Consider the following 21,893-nt stretch of genomic DNA (forward strand, 5'->3'; position numbering starts at 1 on the left):
ACGTTTGTATATACAGGTGAAACCGTTACAGCTGTAGTGATAATGAACATACCGTTAACCCTTTCAAGTTTCCTTGTTACCCCTCACTCCCTATTCTTATCACCAATCACCCATCTGCTTTCTGTCCCTATAGATTCATTTTGATTTTCTAGAATTTTATATAAATGGAATCATGTACCTTTTTTAGTGTGTGGCATCTTTCACTCAGAATAATTCTTTTGAGATTCATCCAGGCTGTTATGTGTATCATGTTGTAGCATGTTGGTGGGGAGACAGACAATGGTTATACACTGTTTCTTGTAGAAGCCTGCCGATGAGGACTCTCCATCACAGAGAATCTGTTCTGAGCCTTTGATGCATACATCCCTGCCTGCTTGTTTTCTCCCCTTGAATATCTCACAGACAAACGTAACATGTCTAAAAAGGAACTTTTTAGGCAACAACCCCCCCTCCCCCCCCAGAAAAAACCTCCTCCAAAATCCAGTTGCTCCAGTCTTCCCCATCTTATTAAATGACATCATCTTTCCTCTAGTTGAATGGGTCTTCCTAGTTGCTGGGTCATCCTCCTCAATAGATCACTAAGTCATCTGTCTTTTTTTTCTGTCTCTACTGCCACCACCCTATTCGAAGCTGCATCGTCACTGGTCTGCTTACTGCAGCCTTCCCCCCAGTCTCTTGGCCTGGCATTTGCCCACGGCCAACTCAGAGAAGCCATGGTGATTCTAAAGCATACATTGTCTCTTCTCACTCTCATACTTAAAAAGCTCATCAGTGGTATCATTTGTACTTGAAATCAATTCCGAACACTTCACTGTGGCCTGCAAGGCCTTACAGGATCTAGCCTTTGCCAACATCTCCAACTTCCTCCTGTTCTCTTCTCCCTTGGTACTCCGTGGCCTCCTTTCTTTCTTTTCTTTTCTTTTCTTTCTTTCTTTCTTTCTTTCTTTTTCTTTCTTTCTTTCTTTCTTTCTTTCTTTCTTTCTTTCTTTCTTTCTTTCTTTCTTTCTTTCTTTCTTCCTTCCTTCCTTCCTTCCTTCCTTCCTTCCTTTCTTCTTTCTTTCTTTCTTTCTTTCTTTCTTTCTTTCTTTTTCTTTCTTTCTTTCTTTCTTTCTTTCTTTCTTTCTTTCTTTCTTTCTTTCTTTCTTTCTTTCTTTCTTTTTCTTTCTTTCTTTCTTTCTTTCTTTCTTTCAGATTTTATTTATTTATTTATTTATTTATTTGAGAGAGACAGAATCAGAGCATGAGCATGAGCAGGGGGGAGGAGGCAGAGGGAGAAGCAGACTCCCCCCCGAGCAGGGAGACAGATGGGGGCTTGATCCCAGGACCCTGAGATCATGACCTGAGCTGAAGGCAGACACCACTCAGGCGCCCCATCAGTGGCCTCTTTTCATTCTGCAAAGGCCCAAAGCTCATTCCCTTTTCAGGGCCTTTACCCATGATGAGCTTTTGGTATGAATGAAAGGATGAAGGAGAGAGGACCGCAGCCAGAGGGCTACGAATGGGCAAGTTAAAAGGGAAACTTGTGTGTTGTTTGAAGGCACAGGATAAGAAGTCAGTTGAGACATAGAAACTGAGGACCCTTTGGGCAGTGGGGGTTTCTGTGGGTGCAGTTCTCTGTAGAGTCGGGACATAGACGGGAGCATCGAGGCAGAGAGAGGAGCTCCTCCTATATCTTTATTTTTAGAACCTTATATAACAGAGTCCCCAGGAAAGTTTTGATTCCTAGCCCCTCCAGATTTGAGCTCCTGTAAGTAGTTAATGAATAGATGTGCTGAGAAGTTGGCTCTGAAAAGTTTTGACAGAAGAGGGCAGGGTTAGAGTCTTCTCCAAGATCCCCACACAGAGTTAGTGTGGTTATGGCTAGGGTCATCCTTGATGTTAGAAAACCTGTGCACATCTTTCAGATCCTTTCCTCCCTCTGACTCTTCCAGCTTGAGTTTGACCTCTCCTTAATGCCCAGGTAAGAGCTCACTTATTCTAGAGCTCATCATCTGACTAAGGGGGTGGGAGCATGTTGGTTTCTCTTCGCTTAGCAAGTATGTAATTATTTATTTCTGTGTTTAAACACACAACCCTGCCTTGACCTCCCTATAGTGTGCATGTGTGTGTGTGTGTGTGTGTGTGTGTGTGTGTGTGTGTGTGTGTTTGGCAACTTTTCTTATCTGGACTAGTTTCTGAGCCACAAGAGAATAGAAACCTTCCTCCTGATTCTGTTCCTTATTCCACTCTGCGGAGTAAAGGGCTAAGCAGACACCCTGTGGGCTCTCCATAAATACTGGTTCCATTCAGTAATGGATCAGATGAATGTTTCAAAGAAACACAAATTGAGCAGAGAGATGAAAAATGTGTCCTCATACTTCTCGATTGTTCTTTAATCAGAGTGAACATCATTGTAATCCTTTGGTTTCACAGCTCTTAGGCACACAGCAGGTTTACAAATATTTCTTTTTTTTATTTTTTTTAAAGATTTTATTTATTTGTTTGAGAGAGAGAGAACGAGAGAGAGAGAGCACGAGAGGGAAGAGGGTCAGAGGGAGAAGCAGACTCCCCGCTGAGCAGGGAGCCCGATGCAGGACTCGATCCCGGGACTCCAGGATCATGACCCGAGCCGAAGGCAGTCGCTCAACCAACTGAGCCACCCAAATATTTCTTGAGGGACTAGGCCTCTGCCATGACTTTGTGCTTTTTTGGCACATGTGTGCGTGTGTGTACATGTGTGTGTGTGTCCATATCTGCCTATGTGGTCTCTGTCTTGGTGAATTTTTATAAATATATGATTAAACTGGTGCCATCAAAACTTTGGAGAGTGTGGTGGGCAGAATTCTAAGATGACCTCCAAGATCCTTGGCCTCTGGTGTAGATGCCCCATAAATTCCCCTCCCCTTAAGTGTAGTTGAGACCTGCGCATATGCTGAGGTCACTCTGATGGTTAGACTACATTATATGATAAAGGAGAAGAGAATTTGAAGATGTAATTCAAGTCCCTTCTGGAGGTGAGAGTTCTCCTGCTGACCAGACAAAGCCAACAGCCATGTTATAAACTGCCTATGGAGAGGGGCAGTCTCTTAGACCCTGTAGATGCTGAGAGTCTCAGTCCTACAAGCATGAGGCATAGAATTCAGACAACAATGTGAATGAGCTTGGAAGAGGACTCTGAGCTCCCCATGTGAATGCAGCCCGGCTGACACCTTGCTTGCTGCCTTGTAAGACCCTGAGCAGTGTACCCAGCTCAGCCAGGCCTGGACTCCTGACCCACGGAAATGGAAATGTGTGTGGTTTTAGGCTGGCCACCCAGTCTGTGGCAGGTCATTGTGCAGCAATTAACAATGACTAATACAGAGGATACTCTAGCTGGAATTTAAAATGTTTGCCATTATATTAGTTTGTTACACTGGATGACGGGAACAGTAGCAAATGAGAGCAATGCACTTTCTCACATTTCTCATTGAGGCTACGTGTCGGAGATCCAAGCGTCGGCAAGTTTGGTTTCTTCTGAGGCCTCTTCCCTCGGCTGGCCAACTTCTCCCCGTATCCTCACGTGGTCTCTTCTCTGTGTGCGCGCAGGTATGTGTCCCGATCGCCTCTTCTTACAAGGACAACAGTCATGTTGGATTAAGACCCACGCTAAAGACCTCATTTCAGTTTAATTAACTCTTTAAAGAATTCATTGCCGAATAAGATTACATTCTGATGTGTCGGGGTTAAGATCAAGCATATGAATTTTGAGGAGGGGGACACAATTCAGCCCCTTATAGCCGTTACCCTTTTCTGTATTCTTTGTACCAATATTTTCTTTTGACTTGTTTTCGTATTTCTTGAATCTCTATTGTATCTCCCCATTCTTTAGATTTTTACCGTACAGTTGTATTTCAAATGCTTTTCTCAGTTCTTGACATTTTTTGGGTACAGGTTAGCATGTAAAATCCTTCATAATTACATCTGTAGCTTGTGTAGTGGCCAGTCTGATATTAATAAAAACGTCACTTTACATTTGCATATATTCTTTACATGTTTATAAGATACTTTCACATGCCTTATTTGACTTGAAATCCAGAATAACGCGGTGAGCAGGTCCGGCCAATATCATTATGATCCCCACTGTAAATTCAGGAAAACACACTCAGAGAATTGCTGGGGCTAAAAATGTCACATAGCACATAAGTGTCTTCTGACTCCAAGTTGGAGTGCTCCGTCCACTAGATTAGCTATTCAAAACATCCTAACCCAAACAGCAACTAATTCCTACAGAATAAGTGGATTTATAATGTCTTATTCCCATCTGGTTGTTCAAATTCAGATTCTGTAATTAACCCTCTCCTTGCTATGCGCCATGAAGGGTTTTCTCATCCTGTGACTTAAGGGCCGCTGGGGCCACACCTGATTATCCCATTTTCCTGTCTTTTCTGTTTGAGAATTTATTGTAAAACAACCCCACTTGAACCTTTTTATGGTGGGGTGATGCAATGACTTGGATGTGTATCAACTCAGTTTTTATTTATTTTTGACCTACCTGCCAGGTTTTTAATATATGCTGAAATCGATTGCTTTAAACATATCTCCTCAGTGATAGTGTAAACTTCTGTAACAGGTGCTTTCGGCATAATAGGCATTTTGTGTGTAATGTAGGCATACGGTAATTAATGAATAAGCATGGTGGAGAAGCCAACGAATGCATTCCGGTTAACAAAGATGAATTGTGTTGAAAATACCGACAGGTAAAAGATAATAATGCAAATTCCATGTGCATTTGGAGTTGCTTCTTTTCGCTAGTTTGATAAAGCCTAACAATGTGGTCACGTCTTTAGTTCTAGAAAGTCTTTGAGCAGCTGATTATTTTCAAAGTTACCTCAAACCCGCTGCTAGAATTTCAGCGTATGGAATTTGAAATACCAAGTCAGCAATGCTGAGAGCTCAGATCCCTGCTCCATTTACTGGTAGGCAAAGGGAGAAATATTAGGAAATGTAAGGAACTACAGCCCCCACACTCAGCCCATCACTTCCTTAAGGAAAACACAAAACCAAACAGTGAGTAAACTGGCTGTTTACAGCAAGCGCCCACTATTTATCCTAGGAGGAGACTGGAATTACAAGTAGACTAGGCGAACGGAGAGGTGTAAGAAGGTGGCCTCAGCCTGTAACCTTCTGGAAGGCAAGGAATGACTGGAAGACCTGCAAGGGGGAACAACAGGCTGGACTGGGGTTTTTTGTTGGGGGCTAGGCTGACCGAACTGGGAGCGAGAGTCAAGATTCTGACTTAGAACAGCCGCCGTCCTACCAGTTTGCAAGCGGTAGAGCCCGGCGGTTAAGAGCTTGGGACCCTGGGTCCTGCTCTGTCCCTTCCTAATTCTGTCACCTTCGCAACTTGCTTGACCTTTACGCCTCAGTTTTCTCACTGGCCAAACGGAGAGGAGAATAATGTGGCCCTCGTGGAGGAGCTGTGCGAGTTCAGGGAATTAACAGTTCAGCGCGTGGTTTATAGTAAAGGCTCAGTAAACTGTGAAACTGCTGGATCTGTTGGTATTCTTCCTCTTTTTCTTACTGCTCCGCACTCCCGTAGGGAGGGGGAGACACGAGGCGCTCAGCGCACGGGCAGGCTGATTTTGAGGGGCGCGCCCCGCCGAGGTGAGGTGCCCGGGCCCCTCCGTGAATCTGAGGGGCCGAGACTACGGCCGGCCTCCTCCTTGGAGCGGCCAACCCGGGCCGGGCGCGCTGCCGGCCCTGGATATTTGACGGTTTTCACCTCTCCTGCCTCCTGGGCACGAGAGGCCATGTGGGCTCAAACGCAAGAGTCCCGCTTTCGGAGGCGTGAGGGCCACTTGGCCGGCCGGGCCCACCCGCGCCGCGCACCGGCCGTGGGGAAGGAGTTCTGCTCGGACCCTACACACCGTCCGGGCCCCAGCTCTCCCACCCCCCCCACCCCGCCCCCCGCCTCCCGCGTCCCGCGCAGGCGCCGCCAGGGCCACCCCCGCCGCCATGTTTCCCCCGCCCGCGCGCTCGCTCCCCCCGCCCCCTCCCCTCCTTAACTGGGCTCCCGCCCCCTCCCGCTCCCCCCCGCCCCCTCCCCTCCCCTCCCCTCCCCTCCCCTCCCCTCCCCTCCCCTCCCCTCCCCTCCCCCGGTGAGGTCAGGCGGAGGCTCTGCCGCTGCGGCCGCCGCAGCTCAGCTGGCATTCCGGGGAAGCCTGGAACGGGCACTTTCGAAAATAAGTGGAGCGGCGTTCGGGTTAGGGTCCGTGCTCTCCGCCTGCGCGAGGGCGAAGCGACCAGGGCGAGCAAGGGGGAGCGGAGGTGCGGGGCCGGTGTCTCGCAAGCCGGAGGGAGCCCCGGCTGCGCCGCGCGACTCGCTCTTTGGCCCTCGGAGCGCAGCAGCGGGCTGACGGGCGGCGGGACGCGGGGACGCGGCAAACAACGTGAGGCAGGGTCCTGAAGTCGCAGGGGCTCCATCAGCCACCTCCCCGCTTCCCGGACCCGGCGCGGCGAGGCGGTGCGCGGTAAGGAGTTGCGGTCTGCACCGGGGGCAGAGGGACAGGGAACCAGCTGGGCTCTTTGCACGCCCCCCCCTTCTTTTTTCTCTCGCGTGCGGGTGCGCGCTCATCCCTGCACCTTCTCATCCTGACCTCCCGGACTCGGAGGCTCAGCCAGACGCCTGGGTTCTTTCAGCAACCCCCCCCCCCCACCAGACCCCAGTTTTCCTTTGCTTCTTTGTTATCCTTTCAAGATCTTCTTGTCCGGGCTTCGCTGTCGCTGCCCTGATGGTCTGGGGTCCCTCTGCTCGCCCCAGCCCCACTGTCTCTTGCCCTCTAACAGTTTCGGCTTTGTGCCTCCCAGCCCATCCCTCCCTCGGAATCTTCTAACTTGCGAGGCTTCGCTGCTGGCTCCCGAATCAGGAGCACACTCTTCTTCGAAGCTTTTAACTCCTCTCTGGACGTCTTCATCTCTGAATGTCTTGGCTTCTTTGGTTTAATCACAGTTGACTAATGATTTTCTTGGAAGCTTGCTGTCTAGCCGACGGCTTACTGAAATTGATGGGAATGATCTTCTAGTGTGTATTAGCTAAGGAACTCAAAAGTTTCTTTCTAGGTTTCAATAACTTAGTCCAAGAACCACAGCCACTTGAAATGTATGTTATATATGTTTGTGTGTTTGTACGCAGTCGTAGCACATGGCCCTAAATCTGATTCTTCCTCCACTGCTGAGCAGGCCTGAGAGAGAGAGAGAGAGAGAGTGAGAGAGAGAGAGAGACTTTGGATGCCTGCTTCCATTTCTCCATCTGCAAACTGGAATGTTCATCTTTTATTGTACTCAGAAAGAATTCTAGGGGTTTGGGATAGTCACTCAAGTTAGTGTAGGCTGTTTACTAAGCACACTGCATGGGAACTGAGAAAATCCGGGGTTTCAAACTGCGTTTGTTGAGAGGGCACCTGCCTTAAATTTTTTTTTTTTTTAAGAAGCCAGAGTTTCTTAGTGTACATCTCCTATTTGCATAAACCCTCAAGAAGCAGCATTTACAAAGCACGGAGTTACAAAAGAGACTACTTTGCTGTGGACTGGAGATTAGTTTGCTTAAGTCAATTTCACACAGTACCACTTACTTTCTCAGCGATGTCCAGTCGCTCCCATACTGAGGCTCATTTACTCACTTCAATGCTGAAATTAGTGTGTGAAGAAAATTGAATGGAGAGGCTGAAAGTGGAGGCAGATACAGTGAATTAGCACATGCTGACGTTCGTGGCTGTGTTTTTTTGGAAATGGGCTGTATCTAGTGCTCACATTTGAAAAGGGAGAAAAGCGAAATGATCAACCAAGCAGTTATGACATTTTACACTTAAAAATAGTAGCTCCTTGAATTGCAAGTTTTTATTACTATCCTTATACTTAGAATGATAGCATTGTCGGCTGGATATGTGATCAGGTGTTGCCATTGACATGATGTGCATTAATGGGCAGTAATCTCAGAAGAAACTGAGTTGGGAATGAAGGTAAGGGCTAAACTTCACTGTCCTGGTAGCAATTGTGTTGGCAGTGAGACAAGGAATGTTAAGTTTCTGCTGCAGCATCCTGTGATGTATTTAGAAAATAGATGAATAAGAGCCTCAATTTCCCCTGGTTTTAAAACCTGCACTTTCATAAGCACACTTTGAAAAGTGTGGTGTGACTCTATAGAGTTTGAAGTTGAGGTTCTGAGGAAAGCAGTTTTTAGGAGAACAGTAATAATGGCTATTGATTATCAGTTTAATTAGATGGATTGCGGATGATCTGTAGTTTCCCTCATTTGTTTAGTAAATTCCTGACTTCACTTTAGTTTTATTAAAAAAAAAATGGAATAGAGTAGGGAAAGAGGATTTATAGTAATAGGGCCAACCTAAATGTGTAATTTTCTTGGCAACCCATTCTGGAAAGACATACTAACTTGCAAATTGTTTCAAGGAAAACAATTTGTGTCATTCTGTTATTTTTTTTCCTTTTGTGATTATTATTGATACTAAGTCTAAGTTAAGATTGCCACCAATATGAACTATTTGTTTGCCAGAAAAAAAAATAAAGTTGGTTATGAGTTCATCCTGAGCATTTTGCTCTGAATCTTTTCAACATGTATTTGATAAACCCACTCGGTAGACCTAGAGGTTATCAGACTGGGTGTTTCTGATGTCACTAAACATAACTGCAGTTTGCTAATGAATTGTCTTTCTCATTTTCTTTACATTTTACATTAATTTTCTTCATGTAATTTGACTTGCAGTAGTGAAATGAGACTAAGCAGTTTTCAAATTGATTTGAATGTTTAATAAACTACTACAACCTCCTCAAAGTATTTTTTCTTAAATCCAGTGCTTGAAACGGATCTATTTTTACTGCTGTGAAATAACTCAACAATTTGCCAGGCATCATCAGATTTCAGAAAATGTAGAAAGATTATGGAAAAATGAACAGCCCTAGAGAAGCCATCTCAAAATTAGAGGGGGAAAAAAAAGCTTTTTTCAAGTTACTGACGTTCATATCAATCAGCTTTTAAATATATTGTTCATTCATTTAGTAATTTATTTGACAAAATCTGTTGAGCACCTTCCATTTGCCAAAGCCCTCTATTAGGCACGAGGTCCTGTATTACTACAAGGCATGATCCTTGCCCTTGTGGAGTCTCCCAGAGGCTATAGTCCACCAAAGGATAGAGACAACAAACCAGTAAACAAGTGAAGAAGATCCTCACAGATTGTAGGAAGAACAATGAAGGAAATAAGTAACGAAATGTGATATGGAGACCTGAGAAGGGCTTATTTGGCAAGGATGGTCAGGAAAGGCCTCTTAGCAGCGAAGGTGACCTTTGAACGGAGACCTGAAAGAGAAGAGAGAATAAACCTACCTTGTGAAGGGCAGAGGGACAAGTAAGAAGAGCCAAGGCCTTGAGGCAGGCAAACAGACAGCAGGGTGTTTGAGGAACAGAAAGCAAGCCAGGATGGCCAGCCCCAATGACATGGGTGGGGGGAGTTGTTAAAGGTGTTCCAGAGCCTGAAGGGAGTCGGATAATAATATAGGGCCTGGAAATTCTGAGGAAGAATTTGGGTTTGATTCTCAGAACAAGGGGAAGCCAGGGCAGAATCTTTATGAACTACTTTTCTGTGGAAGGTTACTGGCTGGAAAAAAAAAAAAATTACTCAGTGGAAATAAATAAAAATGTGTTTTGCAGAGGTTGTCTAGCTACTCAGTTGTTTACATTAAGACCTGAGGATGAAAAGCTTTCTTTGATATGTATGCTAACTAAATAAGTAATTCAGTTCTTCCACTCTGTGTAGATAAGGGGATAGGGAACTGGGAACTCTGAGGTGAATGTGTTGAAAAGCAGTTTACTTTCCAGAGTTATGTCACCTGTGCCCTGAGGTAAGTTGTCACCAGCTTTATTAAAAATCAGACCATTGTTAAGCCTAAGAATTTGTTTTTCAAAGAATAGTGTTTTATTTTCTCATAGAAATATGTTTCCTTTGGAAGACTGGAAGTTTCATTTGAATATGAAAGAATATTTCGGTTTTAGAAATGGCATGTGAGATTTTTCAGGGGAGTTCCCCATTTTCCTTTACCTGTTGCCTTCTCCAGAGTTTTTTTTTTTTTTTAAGATTTTAAAAATGTTTTTATTTAAGTAATCCTTCCACCCAATGTGGGGCTCGAACTCATGACCCCAAGATCAAGCGTCGCATGCTTTTCCGACTGATCCAGCTAGGCGCCCCTCTTCAGAGTTTTCCAATTGCCATTCTTTGACAGATTAGGGTTACTCTATTCCTTGAGGCTTACATGAATTTAGATTTGGTATTTATTTTGTGCCCTGAGCTCTTGCTCAAAAGCAATCCAGCTTTGAGGTCTGGTTGGCCCCAAATAGGAATTCAGATGGTCATTGACATTCCATAGGGGTAAATCTTTTTTTTTTTCTTAAGTTTTTTTTTTTTAAGATTTTATTTATTTGACAGAGAGAGAGAGACAGCCAGAGAGAGAACGCAAGCAGGAGGAGTGGGAGAGGGAGAAGCAGGCTTCCCGCGGAGCAGGGAGCCCGATGTGGGGCTCGATCCCAGGACCCTGGGCTCATGACTTGAGCCGAAGGCAGATGCTTAACCATCTGAGCCACCCAGGCACCCCTATAGGGGTAAATCCTAATGTTATAGGGCAATAACCTGCGAAATAATCTTCAGCAACTCCCACAGAGTCTACTTCCTACTCCTTTTAGCACTCAAGGATTCTTCATGGTTTGAGCCAAGCCTACTGTCCTCCATGTCTTTATTATTCTCTTACATGAATCCTATGTTGATTTAAACTGATTTTCTCCAGTTTGGAACTTTTCTGCTTAGTTTCATTCTTGGCCTAGAGTAGGTACATGGTAACTGCTCGTTGGATGGATGCCATGCCATCATCTCTTTGAAAAGCCATCTCCTTTCTTTTCTATCATTGCAAATCCCAACGTTTGTCATGGAACAGTTCAGATCCCTTGTCCTATTTTACACCAGACCCCCTGACCCAATCTCCTCCTCTGGAGGTGAGTGGTAATCACACACTTGCCACATGTCACATAATTATGTTGATTTGATGCCTGGCTACCTCCCCCACGGGTCTCTGACTTCATGAAGGCGACCTGGATTTGTCTGGTTCACTCATCCATTGTATCCTGAGCACCTGGCATTTGCTATGCCCTCTATAAATAGTTGTTGAATAATGAATAGACACTGCCTTGTGATGTTTCTCCTGTTATTGTTTTGGATACTTAAATCGCTTCATGCTGTTTTACTTTTCACATATTTGTCAGGTGTTCTCAAGCAGTTTCTGAGAGGGCCTGCCTGGAGTACAGTTGTTAATGAGCACAAGCTCTGGGGTTAGGCTGTTTGTGTTCCAGTGTTGGCTAGGAGACTTACTAGCTGGGGGACACTGGGCATGTTGGTTAACCTCTCTGTACCTCGTATTTCTCATCTGTAAGGTAAGGATAATAGAAATTCCCTCTTAGGGTACTTGTAAGGATTAAATGAGTCACCGAAGTCTACAAGTTGATGTTTGCAATTGTTAAAATTCAGAAGCTCTGACAACCGAAAGAAATTTTGTTTGGTAAGTGCCATACTCAGGTGGTGGCAAAATCTGACTTGAACTGATATGAGGGTATTTATAGTCTTTATTCTATTTAATGTTAATCTTCATTTGGTTTTGCTGTAGAATTAGTAGTATGTTTATGGGGTAATGCCTCAGACCCTATTGGGGTATTACATAATATATCGTATATGCAGGTTATTGCCTCTCCAAAAACCCGGACATTTCTGAATTTGGAAACACATCTGACACCAAGGTTTTCAGATAAGGGATTGTATACATCACGGTAAAGTGCTTAAATCAGCGCCTTGCACATAAGAAGTTGTTGCCCTTGGTGGTGGAGATTAGAGAGGTAAATATACAACTGTCTTCTTCCCAATACCTTTCTCATACTGGTTACCATGTAAATACATGCTGATTTATTCATGTAACCACTCTGAATAGAGGGCTGGCTCTATGAGCCTCATTTTATCATAGGAAAACAGATATGGGTCGTGTGATTGAAATGAGCCAAGAACTAGGTCTCTCAATACTCTCTCATCGAGTGCCATTAGGAATATTTATTTTTTGTTTTGCTTTTGTTATTTAAACCAAAGCATGCTTCTTTAGGGTGAGTCTTTTCATCGGGGGAGAGGGGAGGACTGAGTTAAGAAGAATTCATTTAATATGATTAGACACTTATACTTTGCAGTTGCTAAATATTTATTGAACTCATGTATATGGAAATCAGTACTAAAAACAGGAGAAAGGTACAAAACAAATGAGGCATAGTTCCTGGCTTTTAGTGGTCCAGTACCATGCACGGTTACATGGGAACATGGTTGTCCATTACAGTTCTTTCTTTTACTTTGTAAGTTTGAGATCATTAATATTAAAAATGTACACATGAAAACACAATAGGCAATTGAAAACTCGTCTTAGTGTCCAATATATGGAGTTGGTTTTTAATACCTTAACTGCTCCCCACCCCCTGAAATATCATCCCTATATGACATCCTGGCAACCTTTCCTTTCTAACTAAATTAAGTACAATATGATTTTTATTGTTCTTATCAATATTTGTAAATCATAACTGATACAGTTTCCTTGCCCTTTTGCCTTTGTGGGCTTGGGAGTAATTGTGTGTCTAAAAAGATTTTTCGGGAATTTTTTTTTTGCAGTGGAAAATTAGTTCTTGAAACCATTCTGCCAGTTCATTCAACAGATATGTATTAAGTACCTATTACAGTCTAGGCATTGCACTAGTTTAAGCAAATAGAATCTCTGCTCAGTGCTCTTTTCCTCAAACTGGAGTACACTGGGTATACTGGTGAGCAAGGTGGGGATGTGATAGTGTGCTGTGGGAGCTACAGAGTAAACTAGCTTGTGTATTCTTTTTTTTTTTTAAAGATTTTATTTATTTATTTGACAGAGAGAGACACAGCGAGAGAGGGAACACAAGCAGGGGGAGTGGGGAGAGGGAGAGGCAGGCTCCCTACCGAGCAGGGAGCCGGATGCGGGGCTCGATCCCAGGACCCAGGGATCATGACCTGAGCTGAAGGCAGACGCTTACCGACTGAGCCACCCAGTTGCCCCTAGCTTGTGTATTCTTGAGGAATCTGTTTTCCACAAAGATTTAGGAGAACATTCACTGGTAGCTGATTAAAACTAATAATATTTAAACAGATTCTTATACCTTGTGCTTTAGAGTGCAACATTCACATGAAAATTTGAGGTAAAACCCAGTACTTCAAAGAAAGTCTCTGCTTGCCCAAGGTCAGCTGTGGTAACCCTGGGGTGACCCTTTGAAAAGCACTGAGGCCACAAAATGCTGAGTCTGTTCCTTTAGTCAAATGCCTGGACATTTTCATAGCCTTAAATTTTCATGGTGACCTTCAAGAATGGTAATAAACATTAAATTTTTCCATCATGTTGCCTAATTTTTTTTCGTTCAAGAGAACACTCTGGTTGTTTGATAACGGTCTAAATCTTAAAATGTGTTTGAGTCCTAACAGAGTTCTTAATATTGGTGGGAAATAGCTAAGATTGATAGTGAAGAGCCTGCCAAGGGACTGGTCTTCAGAAGACAGGCTGTTAGAACACAATGACCATGAACTTAAAGCAACACAATTGATGGGGTCACAGCATTGTCCCATCCCATGAGCACTTGCCTCTCTCACTGATTGAAGTTAACTCCTGCTAACTTTAAAGCTGCTTTCATTTATAACACATACAGGCTACAGATTGCTTTGTTAATTGCTGGCTACCAAAATGTGTAATAGTAGAGGAAAGTTGTCAAGGTTCATGTGCTTTGAGGGTAACAAAAGCTTTCTAGAGTTTTAGACGTTTTTGAAAAGGGGTGAGCAGTGCATTGGAGGAATGCCTGTTACCAAGCAAATGATTTGATTTGCTCTGAATGAGAAAGATGAAGAAGAGAAAGGCAAGTGAAGAAAAGGAGTGAAAGTAACCGGAGTTAAGTCAAACGCTAAATCTCTCAACTGATTTTGATTGTTGCTGTCCGACTTTCATTGTTGTCGCCCCACTCCAGACACAGTTCACAGGGCCTGCCATTGTTGTATTGTTGTGTTACTGCCCAGAGCTCATCAGGACATGGGTATAGAGGGGTGATTAAGGGATGGTCATTATATTCTGTGTGTCAAGTGTTTTTACATTTTACAGTCTTTTCAGTAAAAGGGGATAATAGAGTTGTAGAGTTTTGCTTCTTGGTTCCATTTTATGAAAATGGCCATACTTTTCTAAAGAACTTCATGTCAGCACTGTTTTCTGTTCTACTGTTGAATATTTCTCAGTGGGAAGGCAGTAGAAATCAGTGGTTAAGATCTTGGGACCTGGAGGGGGCGCCTGGGTGGCTCAGTCGGTAAGCATCTGCCTTCGGCTCAGGTCATGATCCCAGGGTCCTGGGATCGAGCCCTGCATCGGGCTCCCTGCTCCTCGGGAAGCCTGCTTCTCCCTTTCCCACTCTCCCTGCTTGTGTTCCTTCTCTTGCTGTCTCTCTCTGTCTGTCAAAAAAAAAAAAAAAAAAAAAGATCTTGGGCCCTGGACTCACAGGCTTGGGTTCAAATTCCGACTCTGCGTCTTGTTGCCAGTGTGGTTTTGGGCAATTCCCTTCACCTCTCTGAGCCTTGTTTGCCTCCTCTGTAAACAGTCTCATCTGGTGGTTTTAAGGATTATATGAACTAATGCATATAAAGTCCTAAGCATAATTCAAGCTACATGGTAGATATTCTTATTATTGACTCGTAATAGATTTAATGGCTTAACTAGCTAAAACTTGTGGCATACTGTAGGAGCTTTGCCACTTATATATGAACCAGAAATGTAAGGGAAAATTGTGTCTTTCCTTTATATTGCCTTAATCCCAGTGGGAATGATATTGTTTTGAACATGTATCTCTTAAATAGTGAACTGACTGCTTAGAAGTAACACTAGTTTTCTGGCAGACAAGAAAGTTTATGGTAAGTGCTTGGTTTATTACTTATTCAAAGATGGTATCACATTGAATGCAAGGAAACTGTCAATTTTTTAATATGATTGACCCAATATATATTTAAATATGATAGTGTTTAGCTTAATAGGATTTAAAAGTTTAATCTTCATTTCGAAGGGAAAGGGAGACGCAGGAAAATGTATACAATAAACAATGTTGACTTTGAAACGAAAATTTTTTGGTGTTCTGATGCTCAAAGAGGTCATATATTTTCTTCATTTATCTCTATTCCAGATTTGAGGTCCTCACAGAAGAAAATATTGAAATATAACCGTTAAGCCGCCGGGAGGAGGAGTGATTCTGTTTGAATAATGTCTTCTATAGATTTTGAATTGTGATGGTTATCTTAAGCTTTTGTTATAGTTACGCTGGCAACAAATCAAATAAAACCTTAGAGATAATAAAAGTTCAGTAGCAGTTTTGATAAACAAATGGATAAGTCTAAGTAGATTATTGAGAGTACCTTCTGCTGGTGTAAGGCTGGTGTAACCTTTTGGGTTGGAAGTGCATGAAGGTAGTGTTCCTGCATTCCCCTGTTCCAGTGTTCTTCGTTTCCAATGTCCTACAGATGGTGAGACAGTTGATCCTTGGGTAGCTGACTTGGTTATGGAATGCCATTGGTGTACAGAAGGGAACGAACCAGGTGACACATTGCTCAAGTAACTGTATATTCACTGTATATTTTGTGATGGTTATTAGGATAATGTACATTCACATACTTGAAAAGCCTAGCTCACCATACTAATGAGATATATTATGTATTAGCAGAGTTACCTGCATTGATAGTCGTCATGATCAGCTTCATATTTGAACATGGAAAGACAACATTCAAAAGTATCTTTAGAAAAATTAGACTTATTCTGTCCTTAGGTAATAAGCTCAAATGTTAAGGATAATGCCATTTACTTACAGAACAACTTTCTTTTGAAGCATGGTTAATTATTCTTATTTTCTTTACTTCAATGGTGTATGCACAATGAGGTTGAATGACTTGCAGAAGATCACATCGCCTGACATGGACCTAGGAGCAGAATGTAGGGCCCTTGGTTTTTAACGAAGTGCTTTTTCAATAATAATGTAAAAGACTTGTTACCCAAAGGATTCTTTCATGTTTCTTTCTTTTTTTTCCTTAAAGATTTACTTATTTATTTTGAGAGAGAGAGAGAAAGAAAGAGAGAGTGCAGGCAGGGAGGGACAGAGGCAGAGAGAGTCCCAAGAAGACCCTGCGCTGAGTGGGGAGCCTGACGTGGGGCTCGATCTCAGGACCCTGAGATCACAACCTGAGCTGAAGCCAAGAGTCAGAGGCCTAACTGACTGCGTCACCTAGGCACCCCAGATTTTTCATGTTTCTTGTCTTTCAGTTGACAGGGTGAAACCAGAATTTCAGCAGTGGAGAATGCGCAATTTGGCATTTAGCAAAGTGAATTTTGGGTTTATTAGAAAATTTTCTAAGCACTTTTGGCATCATAGAGGTGTTTTATCTAAACATTCATGATCAAGCATTTGTTAAGTAATTATATGTAAAGCATTCTACTTGGAGGAAGAAAATATATCCACTGCCCTGAAATATCCTGCAGTCTAGCAGGGGCAAGAAAGAACATGAAGCAACCTGGTATCAGTCAATACTAATACTTTTTTGGAAAGATTTTATTTATTTATTAGAGAGAGAGAGAGAAAGAGCGAGCACAAGCAGGGAGAGAGGCAGAAGGAGAAGCAGACTCACCGCTGAGCTAGGAGCCTGATGCGGGACTCGATCCCAGCCACCTGGGATCATGACATGAGCCGAAAGCAGATGCTTAACCGACTGAGCCACCCAGGCGTCCCAGCCAGTACTAATATTAATAACCAATCAGTAATTACTAAGTTATCATAGCACCCACCGTGAGTATGGCACCATCGTAAAATCCTTTATATGCACGAACACATTTAAACCATGTAACAATGCTATGAGGTAGTGATTTCATTATCCCCATTTTACAGATGAGAAAACTGAGGCACAGAGAAGTTAGATAACTTCCCAAGGTTGCACACCTAATGAGTAGAAGAGCTAGCATTAAAATCTATGCAACCTGGTTTTAGAGTCTGTGTTTTTTAACCACAATGCTTCCTTTTTGTTCTGTCTCTGACAGGGGACATTATATAAGAGCATGATAGCTAAACAAGGCATGCTAGAAAGTGTTCTGGATAAATAGAGAGGAAGGATCAGAGTGGGGTGTTAAAGTTGGCAAGCTATTTTGAATAAGGTACTTTTGAAAAGCAGGGAATGTATTCTGAATATTTTAATGCCCAAAGCTGTGTGCATGTATGTTGCATGTGTATGCACAGGGTCGTGTGTGTGTGTGTGTGTGTGTGTGTGTGTGTGTGTGTGTGTGTGTGTTCATTTTGAACTGGAAAAAAAATTGCAAGGGTAAATCAAATTGAGAATCCTTTATATTGACAGCCAATCATAGCTCTGTTTTTGTGTACACTATATAGCCCCACAAATATGTTTTTAAAAATATGTAGCAACTTTATAGAACTCCAATTCAGCTACCCTACAATTGAGCAATTTAAAGTGTACAATTCAGTGGTTTTTAGTATCTTCACAGAGTTGGGTAACCATTACCACAATCAATTTTAGAACACTTTCATCACCCCAAAAAGAGAAATAGGTGTTTTGAAACAAATGTAACCATGAAGGGAATGGAAGTAATGTGTCTGTTGGTCCTACTGTTTTTCGAGCAAAATGTTCAAGAGATCCCTGCTCAGTGAAACTCAGACCTTAACACCATTCTTTGCAGTGTAGCTCTAACTTGCTGCAGAACGCCTTCTTTTATTTTCATTTCAATCATTGACTAGTCTTTGAAAGGATTATATATTTATCTGATTTTGAATTCTGTATCCGTATTGATGGTATAGATTTGCTCATTGTGTACTTATCACAAGCATATGGATATTAGCACTACATAACTAAGCCAGGCTCTACTTAAAAACCAGACTGCTAAAAAAATAAAAAATAAAAACAAAACTGCTAAACTCACTACTGTGAATGGCTCCCTCCTTGTCTAGACCTGCTTCTATAGTGTGCCAGAGTCAGAGATACCTGAGAAATTTTATGCGTACATACTGGCATTTTAAAATATTTGTAAAGATTATGCTTGACATAGGTTAGTAATGGCTAGATGGTGGAGATAAAAGTAACACTTGTTTTTGGCCAGGATATGGTATTGGGATGGTGTGTTTTGGAAAATGTCCCATAAAATGTATTCTGTGATATTGTGTACCAGTATTGTGGAATAACTGGAACTTAAAAAAGAAAACTGAAGATTTTTCAGCTACTCACACTTCACTAAAATATAGTCTGTTGTTACCAGTCAAGAACGTTTCTGTCTAGTGGGAGTTACCAAACCAGATATCTGTGTGTGGTGCAGGAAAGGCAGGCTATTTCCAGTTCTCCAGTAGAGTGATAAGTTATAGTCAATGTTAACTTTCCAGCTAAAGAGTGACTATTTACTTTTTATTATTAAAAATAATCTTTGAGGGGGCACCTGGGTGGTGCAGTCGGTTAAGCGTCTGACTCTTGATTTCGGCTCGGGTCATGATCTCAGGGTCATGAGATCGAGCCCTGTGTCGGGCTCTGCACTGAGCACAGAATCTGCTTGGGATTCTCTCTCCCTCTCCCTCTTTCGCCTCCCGCTCATGCTCTCTCTCTCTTCTTTCTGTCTCTCAAATAAATAAGTAAGCCTTTAAAAAATAAAAATAAAACTAATCTTTGGACACAATCAGATGTCTTGAAGACCGTAGCTATCTTTTTAAATGAGTTAATCTTGGATTGGTCTCTTCCTACTTCTAATTTCACCTACTTTTTCTTTCAGAATGATTTTGTAATGTTATTTTATGCTTCCTCAGTAGTTTTTTGTGCTTATTGTATTCTTGAATTGAGTTTCTTTTCAGGGGCCAAAGTAGTTTCATTTGAAGTTAAAGTGACTTGATTCACTCAAAATGATTTGCTGTAAATGTTAAGTGTGTGTGTGTGAATATATATATATAATTTATATTTTTATATATTTAAACTGAACTATAGTTGACATACAATATAATATTAGTTTCAGGTGTACAACATAGTGATTTAACAATTATATACATTAAGAAATGCTCACCAAGCTAAGTGTAGCTCCCATCTGCCACCATACAGAGTTATTACAATACCATTGATTATATCCCCTATGCTGTACTTTTCCTCCATGTGGCTTATTGATAAATGGAAGTTTGTACCTTTTAATTCTCTTCACCTATTTTGCCCATCCCCCAAACCCCTGTCCTTTGGCAACCACCAGATTGTTCTCTGTATTTGTGAGTCTGTTTCTGTTTTTGTTTGTTTGCTTTGGTTTTTTTAGATTCCACATGTAAGTGAAATTATATGGTATTGGTCTTTCTCTGACTTACTTCACTTAACATAACACTCTCTGGGTCCATCCGTGTTGTCACAAATGGCAAGGTTTCATTCACTTTATGGCTGAGTGATATTCCAACGAACACATACACACACACACACACACACACACACACACACACACACACACACACACACACTCTCCACATCATCCTTATGCATCCATCTATCAGTGGATATTTAGGTTGTTTCCATATCTTGGCTATTGTAAACAATACTGCAGTAAACATAGAGGTGCCTGTATCTTTCTGAATTAGTGTTTTGGTTTTTTCGGTTCAATACCCTGAGGTAGAATTACTGGATTGTATGGTATTTCTATCTTTAATTTTTTTGAGGAAGCTCCATACTGTTTTCCACACTGGCTGCACCAGTTTGCATTTGTACCAACAGTGCACCAGGGTTCCCTTTTTTCCTCATCCTCGCTAACACCTATTGTTTCTTGTCTTTTTGATACCCGTCATTCTGACAGGTGTAAGGTGATATCTCATTGTAGTTTTGATTTGCATTTCCCTGGTGATACTGATGTTGAGCATCTTTTCATGTGTCTGTTGATCATCTGTATGTCTTTGGAAAAAAGTCGATTCAGGTCCCCTGTTTTTAGTCAGATTATATCTCTTTTTGGTGTGGGTTGTAGGTTCTTTATGTATTTTGGATATTAACCCCTTATTGGATGTACCATTTGCAAATATCTTTACCCATTCAGTATATTGCCTTTTCATTTTGTTGATGGTTTCCTTCATTGTTCAAAAGTTTTTTAGTTTGATGTAGTTCCAGTAGTTTATTTTTCTTTTGTTTTCTTTGCCTGAAGAGACTGATCCAGAAAAACAGTGCTAAAACTAATGTCCACGAATTTGCTACCAGGGCGCCTGGGTGGCTCAGTCAGTGAAGCGTCTGACTTCAGCTCAGGTCGTGATCTCAGGGTCCTGGGATCGAGCCCCGTGTCAGCTCTGTGCTCAGTGGGGAGTCTTTGTCTCTCTCCCTCTCTCTCTGTCCCTCCCCCTACTCATGCTCTCTCCCTCTCTCTCTCTCAAATAAATAAGTAAAATCTTTTCAAGAGAAAGAGTTTGCTACCTATGTTTTTGTTTAGGAGATTTATGGTTTCAGGTCTTACATTTAGGTCTTTAGTCCATTTTGAATTTGTTGTTGTATATGGCACAAGGGTCTAGTTTCATTCTTTTGTATGTAGCTGTTCAGTTTTCCCAACACCATTTATTGAAGCGACTGTCTTTCTTTGATTGTATATGCTTGCCTCCTTTGTCTTAATTGACTTTATAAGCATGGGTTGGTTATTCCTGGGCTCTTTATTCTCTTATATCAGTCCTATGTCTTTTTTTCTGTGTCAGTACCATTCTGTTTTGATTACTGTAGCTTTGTATAACTGTTTGAAATCTGGGATTGTGATACCTCCAGCTTTGTTCTTTTTTTTTAAGTTTTTATTTAAATTTCAGTTAGTTAACATGCAGTGTAGTATTACTTTCAAGTATAAAATGTAGTGATTCAACACTTCCATACAATACCTGGTGCTCATCACAAGAGCGCTCTTTAATCCCCATCACCTACCTCCCCCATCCCCCCAGTGCCCTCCCCCCTGGTAACCCTTACATTGTTCTCTACAGTTAAGAGTCTGTTTCTTGGTTTGCCAACTCTCTTTTTTCCCTTTGCTCATCTGTTTCATTTCCTAAATTCCACATATGAGTGAAGTCATATGGTATTTGTCTTTCTCTGGATGACTTATTTTGCTTAGCATAATACACTCTACCTCTGTCCATGTTACAAATGGAAAGATTTCATTCTTTTCTTTTTTTAAAGATTTTATTTATTTATTTGACACACAGAGAGAGATAGCGAGAGAGAGAGAGGGAGAGAGCACAAGCAGGGGGAGCGGCAGGCAGAAGGAGAAGCAGGCTTCCTGCATGAGCAGGGAGCCCGATGTGGGGCTCGATCCCAGGACCCTGGGATCATGACCTGAGCTGAAGGCAGCGGTTTAACCAACTGAGCCACCCAGGCGCCCCGAAAGATTTCATTCTTTTTTATGGCTGAGTAATATTCCATTATATATACACCATATCTTCTTTATCCATTCGTCAGTCAGTGGATACTTGGGCTGTTTCCATAATTTGGCTATTGTAGATAATGCTGCTATAAACATTGGGGTCCATGTATCCCTTTGAATTAGTATTTTTATATTCTTTGGGTAAATAACTAGTAGTGCAATTACTACATTGTAGGGTAGATATATTTTTAATTTTCTGAGGAACCTCCATACTGGTGTGAGGTGATATCTCATTATAGTTTTGGTTTGCATTTCCCTGATGATCAGTGATGTTGAACATCTTTTGATGTGTCTGTTGACCATCTGTATATCTTCTTTGGAAAAATGTCTATTCATGTCTTCTGCCCATTTTTACTTGGATTATTCAT

At 42.0% G+C, this 21,893-nt stretch overlaps 1 protein-coding gene across 2 annotated transcripts in view; it reads left to right on the forward strand.

The window, feature by feature from the left end:
- The first annotated feature begins 6,121 nt into the window (after nucleotides 1–6,121).
- KLHL13 (kelch like family member 13) overlaps nucleotides 6,122–21,893 on the forward strand; it is a 200,025-nt gene continuing 184,253 nt past the window's right edge. The window contains exon 1 of one of the 2 annotated variants that reach the window (XM_028087802.2): nucleotides 6,122–6,488. Coding sequence is in view for 1 of the 2 variants with exons in the window: in XM_028087803.2 (XP_027943604.1) it covers nucleotides 15,652–15,683 (32 nt within the window). In the remaining variant the exon portion in view is untranslated. Of the gene's footprint in view, nucleotides 6,489–15,635; nucleotides 15,684–21,893 lie in introns of those variants that run through there. The other variant, XM_028087803.2, reaches the window with a different exon arrangement.

This window comes from Eumetopias jubatus, unplaced genomic scaffold, assembly GCF_037043125.1.
Source record: "Eumetopias jubatus isolate StellerSeaLion01/CBP00866 unplaced genomic scaffold, mEumJub1_p1.0 scaffold_11, whole genome shotgun sequence".
Classification (NCBI taxonomy): domain Eukaryota; kingdom Metazoa; phylum Chordata; class Mammalia; order Carnivora; family Otariidae; genus Eumetopias; species Eumetopias jubatus.